Source organism: Lipotes vexillifer, unplaced genomic scaffold, assembly GCF_000442215.2.
Source record: "Lipotes vexillifer unplaced genomic scaffold, Lipotes_vexillifer_v1.1 scaffold241, whole genome shotgun sequence".
Taxonomy (NCBI): Eukaryota; Metazoa; Chordata; class Mammalia; order Artiodactyla; family Lipotidae; genus Lipotes; species Lipotes vexillifer.
Window position 1 is genome coordinate 6550413 of NW_006784922.1, and position 17691 is coordinate 6568103.

General features: G+C 35.6%; 1 protein-coding gene and 1 pseudogene across 1 annotated transcript in view; both read left to right on the forward strand.

Annotated features, from left to right (window-relative positions):
* ADAMTS6 (ADAM metallopeptidase with thrombospondin type 1 motif 6) overlaps positions 1–17691 on the forward strand; it is a 281449-nt gene that overhangs the window by 184599 nt on the left and 79159 nt on the right. Inside the window, exons 13-14 of the mRNA XM_007457112.1 lie at positions 5284–5429; positions 7581–7644. Of these exons, the coding sequence (XP_007457174.1) occupies positions 5284–5429; positions 7581–7644 (210 nt within the window). The remainder of the gene's footprint in view (positions 1–5283; positions 5430–7580; positions 7645–17691) is intronic.
* On the forward strand, positions 12120–15070 carry LOC103077093 (ribulose-phosphate 3-epimerase pseudogene; annotated as a pseudogene).

Here is a 17691-nt window from a genome sequence, read left to right on the forward strand (position 1 = left end):
CAAGCCCCAATTAGAGACACAACCCAGCATTTGGGCTTACATATATATGACATTGATTTCTAATATTTTTGCATGGGAAACACAGGGCTGGATTAGAATAGGATTATTACATGCCCTTCTAAAGCACTGGATATATAATAGGGCATTTGCAGCCTTAGATCTTAATTCACTTAAAGTAGAATGTAATATGTTTTGACTGAGTCCCAAACTATAAACACAAGAAGTGAAGAAAGAATGACTCTTCCAGTTGCTCTAGAAATTTAAATAGTATGGGATGACAAGTTCTGATTTAGAATTTCGGCTGAAATAAACTTTAGCATTCCCGCACCTGCAGAGCAGAAAGATAAGGCTTTTAATAGCACTGTGCTCCAACTCTCAGCTTTTCTGATTTAGGAAGAATGTTCTATATTGAATCACCAATATCACTTCCTTCAAAATCTTAGGATTTCCTTAGAGGTATCTTATTCCAGATGCTGGCTAGACCCAGTGCTGGCTGTGGTACAAGATCTACCATAATCACATCCTAAAATATATCTAGTTTAAAAAAATTATTTTAAAATACTGCAATATATACTCATTTCGAAATTTTCCTTTGTAGAATTCTGACAAATTTTCAAAGTTAGATTTTTTGATTTATAATGTATCTTGCTTAAGACAATTCCCTGATGGAGATCATGAAATTCAGTGGCCTAACAGAAAGAGATGTTGTTTAATGATTAATAAGTGCTTCTTAAGAAAATAAGTGTTTCACTAGAATATATCATCTTTCTAGATAGTTTTAAAGACATATTTCTTTTATTTAGAAGGAATGTGAAAAGCAAGAATGAGCAATAGGAATTTTATTTTTGAAGGCGATAGTTTCACTTCTTTCACCTTTCTGAATCTGGTTAAACACACCTGAATTAGCAAAAAGAAAGCCAGATTTATCCAATTTATCTGGATAATTTAGGCTATAGTAATATGACTGATATTTAGAATAGTCCAAAATCACTAGATTGGATATAACCCTTGGGAATAAAGATTAAAAACTAGTTTCCATCTGAATATTGAACTCTTCTAGTTTAAGACATGAAGTAAAATTCTATGCCTATGGAAATAGAGCTTTTACAGTTTGGCATCTTTAGATTAAAAAAAAAAGGTAAAAATAGAAAGTACAAAACTCAAAATTCTCACCTTTAATGTGCTTGTAGGATTTGTATACTTGAATCTACTTTATTTGGTGTAATCCAATTATATTAATTATGACTTACATTAAAATCTTAGTATATATTGGTTAATATAGTCATCTAGAAAATTAGCTCAAATAACTGGATTCACCTGAAGTTCCCTATAGTTTTCTAAAAAAATTTATTAAGTTAAATGTTTCTTCTCTTAAAATCATGTACTACATCAAGATACTTAATACTACCAGAAGGAGAAGGAGCAAAAATTCCAAGGAGATCCTTTCCTATAAACACAAGGTGAGGGGAAAGCACAAAAGAAAAGAACATTTTGCTAGAGAGCAAAATTAAACAAGTCGTTTGATAGATTTTTAACTTCTTTGAGGGTATGTCTGTATAGAACTAATTTCTATAGTCATCCTAATCCAAATCATATTATAATCAAAAACTAAAGTTAGTCCCCATTTTGTAGTCAGGGAAACTAAAGAAAAGAAACAAATGACTTGCTCTGGATCAAAGAAAGATATTGCTAGAATGAGAACTCAAGTTTGTAACACAGGATACACAGACTGAAGTCATCCCCACACAGACTGAGTTGTTAATTAGTTGTTAAACTAGACACTAGTCTCTTGTCAGCTGCTAAATGACTGATACTTATTATTATGAATTCTTCATTCTTTACCCATTAATCTGTTATTTAACTTTCTGATATAATTGTCTATTATAACTCTATGGAATAGATATAATCAATAGCATAAATTTATGCAGCAAAAGGTTTTAGCAAACCACTTATAGAATACTACTGCTGTGTAGATATTAACTAATGGTAAGAACTGAGCAACATTTTACAAACTGAATATTTGTATTTATCTTTTACCTTCAGAATAAGTTTTAAAAGGAAAACAAGAGAATTTATGTGACTTCTTTCCCTGTGCTACATTTTGTGTGCATCTAGGACACATGTAAAACAATATTATTAAATACTTTAGAATCTACATCTTTCATTGTTTTTGTGGCCTTCACAATTTCGTCCCCTGAAAAATGCAAAAACTGAGATTTTTTTCCTCTACTAATTATAAGAATACTCAAGGAGGTATGAAATAACATGTGGTTGTATACTTGCAGCTAAGTGGGTTTTTTAAAAAATCTCTAGTGTTATTTTGTATTTTATGTAGTAAAAACAGTTCAGTAAAATATACTAATGTATTCTTTAATGTCTTCAAATATGTAATCCTGCACATCCAATTGATTTTTTTTCCACTTGTTTTTTTGTGCGTATTTGGACAGCTAATCCTTTTCTGCCAGTAAGTGACCTTGGGCAAGTCAACCTCCTTCAGGTTCTGCTTTCCTCATGTGAAAAAATGAAGTGCTTAGACCACATGAATTCTAAAGCCTCTTTGAGCTTTAAGTACAGCTCTGTGATTATATAAAATAAATGTAAAGTCAAATTTTATTGTTATTTGAAATCAGTAATGCTAAGTTTCCAACTTGAAGAAAATAGGCAAATTTTAAGATTTGGAATTTTTTAGTATTAAGTGTCATTAATTGAAACCACAGGAAAAGACAGTAATTGCTGGTTAATACTACATTGCTCAGTTACTCTCATAGGTGCAGGCATAAATATTCTTACACATAGCTACTTGTAATAACAAAAATGTAAAACTGGAGATTATTTGGTCCACTGTTGTGACTTTTATATAGATGAAAATCTGATGCAATTGGTATATCATTATGCACATGGTTGGTCTTCAAGATCAGTTAGGTAAATCATAAGCTGGCAGCTGGAACATTCTCCCTCTCACATGTACATTATTAGCAGCCCTGCTCCCAGAGTTGGTACTGTATTATCAGTTCAGCCAACTACCTCTGCTTCATCATTTTAGACAGATGATTTTCTTTTTCTTCATGGTAATTTTTGTTGCCCAAAACTTGTAATCTTTTTTAATGTCCTACTTTAATATTTATTAGATTTAGGGTCAGAATGTTTGGTCTTATAGCCAACCAAATTTTGACTTCCTCTTGCCTAATTGCTTAGCACTTTTCTTAAGAAGTCCTTTATGTTGTTACAACTACTGTAATATTCTCTGAGTGCCAACTACCAGGGAAGCAAAGATGAATATGACTTTCTTTACCCTCCAGTATCTCCAGTTCCTTCCTGAAATGTAGTAACCAAAACAGGACACAGACTTCTATAATTTAATGTATTCATTCATTCAATAAAGTTTTGTTGCATATCCACTACATTCTAGGCACTGTTCTAGACATTCAGCATTTCCAATTAGAACATTCTGTGATGATAGAAATGTTCTATATCTGCTCTGTCCAACATCATAGCCGCTAGCCACATGTGGCTATGGGAGCCCTAGAAATGTAGCTAGTGGGTCTAAGGAACTGAATTTTTAATTTTAATTCATTTAAATTTGAATAGCCACATTTGGCTCTCAAGGCTTTTACATACTAAGGAGAGGAGACAATAAAAATAATAAGGAAGTAATCTGAGAAATAAATAGGGTGATTTAAAGTAGGTGTAAGAGGGGGCTAAAACAGGAGGATGTAATCTCTATACATCCTGGAGTAGGGGGAGGGGAGGGTGGAAGGGATAGTGAAGTACAACCACTTCAGAATAAGAGTGATCAAGGAAAGACCTCTCTGATTGAGTGACACCTGACCTGAGACCAAACGATGAGAAGACAATATAAGGAATCTGAAGAGTATTCGCAGGAGGACCAGCAAATGCAAATGCCCTGAGGAGAGAACAGGTTTAGTGTATGGAGGAAAAGAAATAAGGCCAGTGTGTCTGGAGCATTCTGTACCAGAAAGAGAATAAGGCTGGAGAAGGAGGCAGAAGCTAGGTCACAAAGGCCACCACTGACCAGAGTTAAAGGAAGGAGGAAACCACCTTCTAAAGACTGGAGGAAACCAGTCTTTTAAGCCAAAAAGTGACATAATGCCATAATATGTTTTTAAAAGAGCTCTCTGATAGCTCACTGGAGAATAGGTTGATTATAGGTAGAAGAAAGTGAGGCAGGGGGACCAGGTAACAAGCTTATCTATTTGCTAGTTTGGTCTAGAGTGGTAGTAGTACAAATGGTGAAAGTGAAAGAATTCTGGATATACAGAATTAATATAATAAACTGATTACTTTCAAAGCATCACATGTCATAATTCCTTTACATTTTAATATAATGGTTGAATTTTTATTTAACAATCTAACATTGCTGACAGTTACTCAACTCTAATAATGTTCCCTATTGTTATTGATATAAACAAATGACTTCCATAGCATCAGTATGGTTCATCAAATTTTGATAACTCAGAAAAATGCACCAATAAAAGCCTAGCCTAATGCTTGGTTTAAAAAAAAATCATTTTTACCAATTCTGCAAATAAGATTTATCATGTTAGAGCTATGAGCTGATTATGCGATGTCTGCATCTCGATAAATTATTCCTGGCTTTCTACTTATGTGCAGTATGTGTGGTTTATTGCAGAGAGTAAAGTTGAGAAGAATTCCAGTACACATGTTCATGCAGGGACTATACACATGGCTAGTCACTGTGTATAAGGGTTTTTCTGTACCCTGTCCCTAGTGTCTTGGCATTACTTTTATTATGTCTGCAGCAGTCATGTAGATGAAATGCCACAACACATTCTTTTACTATTGTAGCCTCAACTGGCCTTTTTTTTTTTTTTTAAAGAAAAAGCAATTACCATCATAAAAATTCCTTACTGGGGAACTTTCCATATTGCGTTATCATTCCATGAGTCTAATAATAGTGGAATATAAAGAAAAAAATGTTTTAATACTAAAATATCTAAAAATGACTTTTGAGGTCTCTATAATGAGAAACACTAAAAGTCTGGAGGTGAAGAAATAAGGAAAAAAGAAGTAAAGTCAAGTTTTTTAGACTCCTGGTACTTGTTAGAAATTTATAAATCATTGCCTAGCTAAAGATCATTTGCAAATCACATGCACCTTTACCAATGTCTAAACACAGTTAAAGAACTCTCAGTCTGTTATCTATTGGGAGAATGCTAATGCCTGACCCTTATGTATTTATTTCTATCCTGATAGCTCTATCTGCCTAAAATCTAATTCTGTGTTTTCTGTGAAATCTTGCAGTGGTGTTATCAGGGAGATTGTGTTCCTTTTGGCACTTGGCCCCAGAGCATAGATGGGGGCTGGGGTCCCTGGTCACTATGGGGAGAGTGCAGCAGGACCTGCGGGGGAGGCGTCTCCTCATCCCTAAGACACTGTGACAGTCCAGCGTAAGTAGCTAAAGTAAGCCGGAGCCAACAAAAAGACACAGTTGGAAATGATTCAAAGCTGTGGTTTCACATGTTATCTGTAAAAACGTTTCACTAGTGAGCCAAGTGCTTGTCTTCAGAACAAGCAATAGGCACAGGAAAGTGGAGGAGCCTTGTTAGACAGACTTTCTTTTTCTTCTTTTCACCTTACTATGTAACTAAAAATAAAAGAAAAAGAAAAAAGAAAAGCATTGTGTATCTATCCCAGATATAGCCAGACTTTTAATCTAGTAATAATCAGATAGATTTCCTCCTCCAAAAACTACTGAATTATGGATGAATCCAGGTCTTGTCTTAGCTACATTACCATTATTCCCAGGAAGCATAAGATCTTTTCACATGTCACATAAAATTATTACTGCTACATTAGTATTAAAAGGACCAATGAGAGCACTTTGAGGGTTGAAATGCCTTGATTCGCATCACAAATCACAATGAAAAGAATACTGCCCATGTGTTAAAATAGTTTCCATTCACACGCCCCCATTAATCACCTTCCGGAGCTGCAGCCACTTTTCTCCTCACGATTGTTTTATGTAGGTCAGACTGCTCCTCTCCCACCACTCTTTTTCTCCAGCCGGAGTCCCCCTGGCATAAAGCCAGCCCCATCAGTATTTCTTGCTAGCTGTATTGCTTCTCCCTTCCACCAGTGCCCATTGCAGGTGGATGATTCCTTTAGTTGGTCTTGCATGTCCTCCTGGAGACTAAACTGCTCCTTAGCTGCTTCATGTCGAGTGCTCCCATTTCTTTCTAGAGCTCAGGTTGAGGACCTTCTTTCCTGGCAATTATTTCGTGCAGAATGGTGTTATAATATCACTTCTGCTTTTTTCCCCCTGCTGGGGTAGAAGATGGTCTATTTTTATTGTTTATTTTTTCTCATTTTAACTCAGGATACCTGTCTTTGGTTCCTCTCTCTAAATGTCTCTTTTCTTCTCTTTTATTCTTTTTAGCTTGAAATTGTTTCCCTTTGTATTAGTTCTGTGTTTTCATTCTCCCACTTTCTATTATTACCATCCTGCTAAACAGAGCTCACTGTCACCCACGCATAAAACAGCATTGCCACCACCATCCCCACTACCTTGTTTTTGTCTGACCAACACATTTCTCCCAGCTCGTTCAAGCTGGGCCATTTCTTTCCCTTGCTTAAAGTCAGCATTCACTAGCATTCAAAATATATTCAAAGTGTAACTTTAATTATCTCATTGATACCAGTGGGCCAAAATTATAATTGAGACTTGATCTTTTTAAAACAAGTGCAGAATAGTTAACCTAAGTTCAACTGCAGGCTACTGTAATTTAATAATCAAAAGAATAAAACCCTATGATAATAAATAATATACCCAAATACTTAAGAGAATGACTTGGACCTCTTTTAAAAGAACAAGTTCGTTTTTTCCATTCAAAAATTGCATGTCCAAATAATAGCATATGACTTTCTCTAATGTTAAATACTCCAAAAATTAATTTATGTATAACACGTATTTAACATCCTAATTTAAATGTAATATAAAGTATCTATATAATGTAAGCCTATCTTAGATTTAGATTTAATTTTTTGAAACTGAAGTTTTTAAAACTTCATGTAATATTTGAATTGAGATAGAAATTTATTTCTGAATTAAAAACTTTGAGCTGAAGCTATTTCCAGGGAGTTATTTTGTGTCCTTTCCTTATTTCCAGTATAGAAAAAAAACACAAACTTTCCATTTTCTACTTGGTGAACATATAGTATCAGATTATGTGTTTTGTTAAATATGATTCAAATGACTTTTAATTATAAATGATTTTTAAACTCATTGTGTTGAGCTGAATACCTGTTTACTATGATAATTAGAAAATACGTTGATTTAATTGGATTTTCTTAAGAATGTATATCATCACAATTAAGAGCCTTATAAAGTTACTCATAGTAGATTGCCTCAGTTTTTTGTTCAGCAACCATAATCATTATTGCTAACTATCACCAGCATGATTATTATTGTAATAACTAATAAAATGTCAGATTTTTTATTTTCTTAAAGTAAATGTTAATATGTTTTCATCAAGCAATATATATACTGTTTATGTGGTTAGATATATTATATTCACATGTTAAACAAAATGTGTTTGCAGACCTTCAGGAGGTGGAAAATATTGCCTTGGGGAAAGGAAACGGTATCGCTCCTGCAATACAGACGTAAGTAAAACCAAACTCTGCTATGAAAAATGAGCTTACATTTCCCCTAGAGCAGAGAAATTTTTTAAATTGTGAGCTATTTGATCAGAAATCCATGTGCGTGAGGGTCACATGAATTTTTGAAACTGAATGGAACCAGCCTCAGGTCCATCAATTCCTTTAAGAATCAAGAGAAAGCTCTCACTAGAAGCAAATACACTCTCGCCCAGTAGGAATCAAGAGAGAGAGACACACCCCCTGAACTTCCCTGGCCCCCCAACACTCACAGTTTTGCCACCATTATCTTTCTTGAGTTCAAGAAACAAGGATTAATCTTATTATGGCCTTTATTCCATTTTATGTTTGCCACGGCAAGAAGTCCCAGACTTCCATGTCACTCCTCATCTCTTGCCATCCAATTCCATAAATCTCTGCATATCTCTTCTTCTGTTTCCCATCCCTGCCCAACCACTGAAACTCTTCTGTGCCCTCAGAAGCTCGTGGTCCATCATCAGCAAAATCCCTTACATCCTGACATCTCTGAATTTTTCTTCCCTTCACCTTCTTGTTCTAATGGAAACTGGCTCTCCTCTGAAGATACTGCTTCCTCTGCAGGCCTCTAAAGTTAAGGACATGTATTTTCTCCCTTAGCTCTTGAAAGACTGGGCCTGGAAGTGAATTGACTATCTTCTTTATATCTTATTACTTCTCCCAGATAATTTTTCCTTCCTCCTATCTAAAAACCACAGCTTTTAATTTCATATCATCAGACTATTACCCACACTCCCACACTATTCCTCACTCTTACGCTCTCCAAGCCTATGCCTATCCTAATCCTTGTTTATTCATAAACTTGTGGATGATTTTTTCAACATCTCCTCTTCTGGGTTTTTCCATAACCATACAAACATGCTGTTATTTCTCCTATCTTGAAAAAACAAAAACAAAAATACTTACCATATCTAATTCCTCTTCTCATTTTCCCCTAAAATTGCTCATATAAAGTTTTTGCCTCCAACATTCTAGTGAAAATGTTCCTGTCAGGTCAAAGATGTTTTCCGTGTTGCTAAACCCAATAATCAGTTCTGAGTGTTTATTTTACTTGATCTTTACCAGGCTTCCATGACACTACAGCTTTTTGGTTGTCCTTCTATATTGCTACTTATTCTTTCTCATTCTCCTTTGCTGATTCCTATTCTTTTCTCTGACTTCCTAATGTTAGAGTACCCAGGACTTACCCCCTTGGTCTTTTTCTCTGCCATACCAACACTCATTTCTTTGGTGATCTCATCCAGCTTCATTGCTTACGATGCCATTCATATGTTATTTGACCCCAATTTTATATTTTCATCCCAGACTACTTCCATGGATTTCAGACTCATATCTTACCATTTATTAGACTTTTAATAGACATGTACTATTTAACATGCTGTCTCCAAAACATTTCCACAACCATGTTCTTCCAGCAGTTTTTCCCATCTCAGATGTCAACTTCTTCTTGGCTCAAGCCAAAAACCCTTGAGTCATTCTTGATTCCTTTCTCTGTCTCACAGACTATATCCAATCCCTCAGAAAATCCCATTGGCTTTGCCTTCAAAATATATCATAGATCTGACTTCTTCTCACTGCCCCTACTGCTGCCTACCACTCTTTCACTGGATTACTCTAAGTGGCTTTTTCTGTGGGTTTCCAGATACTACTTTTGCTCCCTACAGCCCTCAGTAGAAGAGGTAGAGTGATTCCGTTTCAGTATATCCTTTACCCAAGACCTTTCGATGGCTCCCTGTTTTACTTAAATCCAAAGTTCTTACAAAGGCCTGCAAGGCCTTCACAATCTGGCCTTCTATTACTTCTGTGAACTCATCTTTTTTATATTCCTCCTTATTCACTCTGCTCCAGCTACACGGGCCTCCCTCCTTGCACGTGCCAGGCATGCTCCCACCTTAGGGCTTTTGCATTGGCTGTTCCCTTTGCCTTGTATACTCTTCCAACCCAAATATCTGCATCGCTAACTCCCTTACCTCACCTTTACTCGGCTGTCATCTTCTCCGTGAGGCCTGGCTTGAATACTGTATTTAAAGTTGCAACCCTCCCTACTCCCTACAACCCTGGGATTCCTAATCTTCTTTACCCTGCTCTATTTCCCCTCATACTACCTCTAACACACTCTATAGCTTATCGTATTTAATTCTATTAAATTTACATCTTGAATTCATTACATGTAGCTTCAATTACAATGATTATATTGTTTCCAGCATTATTTATTCATTCACTCAACAAATAATTGAGTGCTTACTGTTTATCAGACTGTGATAGAGAGAGGCTCTGCCCTCAAGGATTTTATAATTTCTTGGGAAGTCGCAGAAAATCACAATGCAGGGTGATAAGTGGTATGATATGATATGATATGGTATGATATGATATGATAGAATAAGTATGGAATGCTATAAAAGCTTGTGGAATTGTCACATAGCCTAATTAGGGATTTAAGGATTTCTTCCCATGGGAAGCTAAAGATCTGAAAGGGCAAATTGCAGCTGACCAAAAAAGAAGGAAGTGACAATGAAAGCATTCTAGACACGAAGAAAATTAAGTGCCAGGTGGGTAGGTTAAAAGATTTAGGCTCAGATTTATGCTTTAGATAAAAATGGGTTAGGGAAAGGTGAGATTACAACAGAACAGTAAACAAATCAAGAAGAATTTAAGGACACTGGTGAGAATGACGTGCTGAGCCATGCACTCTATACTAGGGAATGATAGTGGAGTCTAAAGAAGGCTAGCGGGGAGAAAATTAAGGATGTAACTTTGAAAAATGCATAAAAATTAAAGAACCAGTGTTGTAGGAAAAACAGGGTGAGAGAGATAGCAGGTGAGGGGATCAGAGAGTGGAATGTATTTGAATTTAAGATATGAGAAGTGAGACTGTTCTCAGAACAAATCTGGAGTGTGGCCATGGGAGTGCATGCCTAACCTTGACTGGAGGTGAAGGAGTTCTAGGAATGTTAAGGCTAGGGAGTTTGGGGAGTCTTCCGTGTGGATGTTGGATTCACTCAGGATGTTATTAGGACTTGGAGGGTATAGTGAGACTGTGAAGCGGGTATCAAGCTCTTTAACAAATGAGGGGAAATGACCATCATAAAGTTAGGAGAAAGCAGTGAAGAAACCAAATAGTGATTTGGATGAATAACATGAATCTCGGAAAATAGAGGTTTTATGCAAGGGAAGAAGAATGGAGTACCTACTGCATATTTAGACTGTGTTAGGTAGGAGTGAGAAAGGCAAACCCACCTCTCAATTCCCATCTATTTCTGTTATGTAGTTGTAGGGGTGGGCACACATTTTGGGTCTAATAACACAGGTGCTATACAATATGAATAATGTATGATAGGTAACAGAAAAAGGAAAAAAAACATGCCAGACACACATGCCAGGCTTGTTGCATTTTACCCATGAACTATATTTTAGATGCTCAGATTGTGGAGTTTGTTATTGGTAGGTTGACATTTCTATTACTATCTTTGTCTTCTGTTTCAGCTTTTTGCAAATGTTAAGGAGATATATTTAACATATATGTATCATGAATATACAAATAATTATGCTTTCTTCATTAATCTTGTCTCTACTAGTTCAGAATTTGAGACAATTCAGTTACCACACCAAAATTTATTTTCACGCTATCCAAGTTAATAAAGCTGTCTGAACATAAGTTGTGTAAACTGGAGCCTTTTAAAATGTAATCTAATACATGAAAATTTAAACTTTCAAAACACATAATCTAGCCCAGCACTGTCCAAGAGAACGTTCCTCAATGATGGAAATATTCTATCATCTGTGCACTGTCCAGCCTGGTAGCCAGTAGTCAAATTAGCTTTTGAGTACTTGAAATGCGTCTAGTGCAACAGAAGAACCGAATTTTTCAGTTTAACTAATTTAAATTTGAATAGCCACATGCGGCTAGTGACAACTGTATTGGGCAGCACAAAGCTAGTCTAGCTGTGCAGTAGAAAAATAACTGTTATGAAGAAGATTGTATCTGTTAATCCCAAATCCCTAATTTATCCCTCCCCCTTCCCCTTTTGCTAACCATAAGTTTGTTTTCTATGTCTTTGGGTCTGTTTCTGTTTTGAAGCACAGGGGACTATATTCAATATCTTGTAATAACCAATAGTGAAAAAGAATCTGAAAAAGAATATATATTATATATATATAACTGAATCACTTTGCTGTACACCTGAAACATTGTAAATCACCTGTACTTCAATTTAAAAAAATTTAACAGTATAAAAAGAAGACTGTAAATATTATGTATAAAATTCTCAAAACAAGTCAAATCAATCTTAGCTCATTTTAGAAACAAACGTGAAATTTTTATTTTTGGTAATGACAGATTATTCTGACAGAAAAATATTTTAGAGTGTGCTGAATAAGATTTTTTTTTTTAACATTTTAAAATCAGCAAAGAGCTGACCAGATAGTAAGGGAAATGCCGTGAGGTCATGTTTTTTGAAGGCGAACTCAAAAGCATCAAAAAGGAAACAGAGCAACTAAGGTACTCTTACCCTGACAATATTCAGAGAAGAGATTAAGTGCTCCATTGTGTCTTTCTTAAGTATATGAAAAGTTTTTTCCGAAGCTTCTCCCCTGCTACCTCAGCAGACTTCCTTCATGTTTTATTGGCCAGGAGGCCAAATGCCCACCCTTAACCCAGTCATGGGCGAAAGGAATGGTATTACCGTAATTGGTTTTGACTAATCTAGATATGCCCCTAAAATGGGGTTAGAGTCATTTTCTCTGAGAGGTAGATTCCTGAGCAAAAATCAGAATTCTGTTAGCAAGAAAGTAGGGAGTGATAGATATTGAGTGTGCCACAGGTGTCTGCATCAGAGCTCTTCTAGTTTCCATCTTTACGAGTAGAAGCACCAAAAGTAGTAACGGTAGTTGTAGGACTAGTACTAGCAGTAGTACCAGCAGTAGTAGTAGTAGTGATGGTAGTAGCTGCTGCTAACATTTATTGAGCACTTACTACATACCAGACCTATTATTTTAACCATATTTTCTTTCCATACTGAGAGTTCTCCTCAGTGGGGAGTTGACTTGGTAAGATATTTTTAATTTCCATTTGTTCAATATAAATCTAGAAAAACTATGCTATAAAGTTGTGTTATAATCTGTTTTGTTACAGCCTTGTTTCTGCAACACAAATTAGCTCATAAGTGACTGAGTTATTTTGTGCCACTAAGAAATATAGCAGCTGAAGTCAAACTACGTTTTGCCTTTATACAGCTGAACAGCTGATGAAAATTGTGCTGTACATGATGACCATTCACCTCACACTCTTGTTTTTGTTCACTTTGGCCACATGCTTTGTCATTTCTGTGTGTGTTTCTGCCTGTTCTTTGTACATTGGCCTCTTGTCTCTATAATGTATAATGTTTTGAATGTTCTTTTTTTTTTTTTTCTATAATGCCTGGGTGTCTGTGTGAACTACCCTAATTTAAGGGACTCGAGAGAGTATACTTATCTTTTATCAGATCAGCCTCCTGCCTTAGTGCATGTTTAATTTAATTTAATACTTTACACATCATATTGAGTGACCCTGTAAATAAGATGTGAGAGAAAACTTTCCAATTAGTTAGAATCAGTTTGACAGTCAAGACCTAGAAAATAATTCATAGGCATTGTTACTTTGTCATTTGTGATCCAAGAGCTTTTCTGGAGACTTAAATAGGGATAAAACAAGGGATAAATTCAAATGATCCTGGAAGAATTTTCAAATCAGTGTCCAGAATGAGATTATGTTAGGCAATCAAACAGTAAGAGCAATAGGGTTCCTTATCTAATGTCATGAATCTTTGAGGCTTGCTCTCTACTTTCTAACTTAAGCATGTTATAATAGAAAATAGGAAATCTAGGAGCTATAAGCCTGATTAACATATATTTGATACATCCTACTTGCATTTCTTTTAAGATCTTGTGACCCATTCCAAACAGCCTATCAGTTTGCCATATAGTATAGCAGTTTTGACCCTATCTTTTCTGTGATTGACCAGCTGGTACTATAGATTACAGCTTAGTTCTTACGTTTTTACATATAATAATAATTATAATTATTATTTATAACTCTCATTAGAATTGAATTACCTTCATTAAAATCACAACAGAAGAATAGAATAAATTAGAAAATCAGAAGAAAAGGAAAAATAATATAAGGCTGGGATCAGTACCTTAAATATGTACCACAAGGTCCTTTCACTCACTAAAAGTGGGCCATAGATTTTGCTCTGAGTTTCCTAGTAACCTGAGTAAAGAAACAAACACTATCAGTTCTAAGATTCATAATGTCTGATAGCTATGACGAAAGGAGATATATCCACAAAGGAACACTTCATTATTTTGAAGCTTTGATACTTCTCCTATGTGGATCCCTACACTGGTGAATCAGATTGAAACATACAAGGATGACAGTATTCTCTTTGCTTAGGTTTGAGGAGAAATTGGACCCAGAACTAATGCAGGCCAGTCTTAAAAAGTGGCAAGCACAAAAACAAGATAGCCACACTTTCTCCCTAATGCCAGTGTAATTCCTACCACAGATATTTGAAGGGTACAGGAATGGTAAGAAGAGAAGAGCTCTCCAGTGGAAAGACAACAGTGTTCCCATTAAGTCCTGTCCTACTTACCCCAGTTTCAAAGAAAGCGATCCACAGAAATAGAAGAGGCAACTTACAAAGAGAGAATCTTTAAGGTTTTAAAATAAAACAAAAAAGGATAGCCAGCTGTAAAATTGGCTGACCACTTTCAACAGCAACTTAACCAGCCTAGAGGCCAAAGGTATTCACACAATAGACTCTGAGGCTGATTATCTGCATCAGGATGTATTGGATGTGCAGTTTGTTCCCTACATCATCATTGGTCACCCTCAGGAGCCTTCAAAAACATCTAGAAAAAGATTCATTCTTTGACATTCACATCATGGTCTCTAGGACAGAATACTAGGTAAAGACAATAGCTGTGGCAGGAACAAATGAATATGCTTTTTGCCTTGAAGCTACTGAGAAACCAGGAGCATCTACTAAAGACATAGGATATTTGGATGAAGTTTGCTCTCACCATTAAACCAGGAACTTCAATAGAATATTTGGGATCATAAACTAATCTAATAGATATGATCTTACAGAACTTGGGTTTGGAGTGCAGAGATTTATGGAAGTCATGATGCTGAGGGTTCGTTGTTTGAGTACACAGTTCTCCTCTTTGAACTTAAAGATAAATGATTGTTAAGGTCCTGACAGTTTTTATAAATGAGCAAATGTAGGAACTAGCATGATTATCAGGTAGTGCCATTATGAGAAATAACGACCCCAGATCTGTGCTCAATCTTCTAAAAAGTGTTTGCTCAAGAGCTGCTAAAAATATACTTTATTATGTATATGGAATCTCCTTTTGATTGACACAAAAGAATATTGACTATTAAGCAGGCATTTCTGCTTTCCTGAGCAATTTTTCACTGCAGTGACTGAAACTATCATGCAAAGTGTTCTCAGAGGGTAAAAGTTGGTGTACATAGTATAAGTATTTTAAGTAGCAGAATTTATAGGTCAGTGTTATAAAACTTGAAAACTTGAAAACTTGAAAACTTGATATTTGTCAAGAGTAAAAATATTGCTATATTGAGGTTATAAACCAAATTTTATATCAAAGCCTAAAGAAGAAATATTAGCTACTGTGCAAAGGACTCTTCTGCATTTCTAAAAAGAATGTCCTGGTGTTGCTTAGCTATTTTCCAGAAAATCCGTGTGTTTTTCCTATTCCATTTTCTTTGTGATTTGCATGTCTGCTTGATAATGTGACTAGAATAGAACTGGTGAAAAGCCTAAGCTCCACCTTGGCTGGGGTGAAGTCATATTATTCTTGCATCTTAAACGTCTCATTTCCTCCTTTATTTTATGCATCAAAACTATAAAAAACTATGGAGACAAAGGATTTTCCAGGTCATCTGTGGTCTGTTCTAAAGTTTAAGCATAGGTTATGTAGTACAGGGACATTTTTTCAGTCAGCTTTGCTAGAGGCGCATGCTGTTCTGCAGTTTTTTTCTTCTTCATTGCGTAAGGTCATTAAATGGTGTCATTGCCTTGGTTGTGGTACACAGGAAAAGTATAGCCTATATTCGGAAGTAGTACTGTAGTGAAAAAGGTGTGGACTTTGGATTCAAACTGACTTAAATTTAATCCTGACTATAACAGGATTGTTTCTGTTTTACCTTGACAAGATACCTAACTTGACTAAACTTCAGAGAACTCCTATATAAAGAGTATAATTATATCAAACTTGCCGGGTTGTTTGAGAATTAAAAGAAGTAATACTTTAAAACATCTAGTGCTATTCCTGGTACTTAGTCTGTATTTGCTACAGTGTAACTATTACTGTATACACTTACGTTTTATAGATTACAAAGTACTTTTTATATAACCTCATCAAATCTTCAAATCACTTTTATAAAGGGAAGGACAGGGTTTTGTTTTGTTTTTTAATATTTTAAAATGAGGAACTAATGCTCAGCAACAGGCTAGTGTCTTGGAAGGGATTCAGGAAGGCATAGAATTTCTGAGTGCTGCTCTAGCACTCAGATGGAGCCTTTGGGAGGTGGGTGTGGCAAAGTAAGCTCTGAAAGAGTTTGGTCAACTTTGACATTGTCTTACTTCCAGTCTAACCTTACCCTGCAGCAGAACCAGATAGCTGAGGACAATTATGAAAATACAGACCTTGCCCCCAGGGAAAGGTGTGGGGTAAGTGATGCCAAGGTACAGAGTTGATCCATTAACTAACAGTGTTATAACTGTGTCCCAAGTTATAATTAGAAAACATATATGTATCAACCACATTATTCTCATATACTTCAATATACTTATAAAAGTATACTTTCATATATATGTATATATATATATGTGTGTGTGTGTATGTATAGGTACATGTATATATACACATATATATAAAATGGCAAAAAATAGCAGGAGCAGTGTCATTAATCTTTAGGTTAGTATGAATTTTATAAGTGCATCTTGTGAGAAACAAAAGATTAGCTTTTAAGCACAGAATAGAGCTTACTTGTTTATTTTGTTCTTTAAAGCGACATTTAAAAAATCACAAAGTAAAAGTTTGTTTCTTAACATTTTTACAGGCTTAGGGGAAAGGGTCATGCTATGGATAGATGACATTTAAATTAAATTTAGGCCATACAAGGCATATAAAAATAGTTTTAATTTTGAAAACTTGCATACAAGATTACGGTATCAAACATGACAGCTAGATTTAAGTTTGTCTAGACAATGTAGGTTTATCAGGCTTTTGTTTTCTTTTTCTTCAAAAGTAAAGGTACAGTGAAATTACTCCCCCCAAAGCAGAAACTATTTGGGGGAGAAAATATGAGAAGTTTCCCTCAAAACGGGGGTTGAAATGATTCACTACATGCATTGAACACTAAATTTAACCTTGGAAATGCCCTTGTGAATTACTTCAATGAGCTAATTAGACAGTACCTTATAATTAGGAAATCAGGAGTTTTGTTTGCAACTTGTAAAAGAGGGTGTGGAAGCAAGGCTTTTGTTAGCCCATGTGGTGTCTTTATGTATATCACTCCTGTCTGGGTGAACAAGCAGAAATATGTCCCTTCTTCACAGTCTCACGTCAAGTGCATGACTTGCTAAGCAAAGCAAAGGTTGAAATCCAGCCTCCACTTATGCTCTTTCAACTAACAGGGTATAATCGACTAAGAGGATGTTGCTATCCTGAAGAAAAAGAAGATTAAATTTGGGGAGTGTAGAAGGTTGGCCTAGTGTAATAGTGAAGAAGCACAAGTGCATCTGGCATGAAAGTAAGAAAGGAAGAAGCAGCAGAAGGTGGGAAAGAGAGAGAAAGGGAGTAGAAGAACAAAATGCCAGTTTTGCTCATTTTGCAAAACTTGTGTTCCCTGAGGCTGTAGGAATCCTGGCATCTTCCCAGCCTGTAGGAATGCTGGTATCTTCCCAGCCTACGCATCTTTTTTTAGGAAGAAAAGAGGAAAGGGAAAGA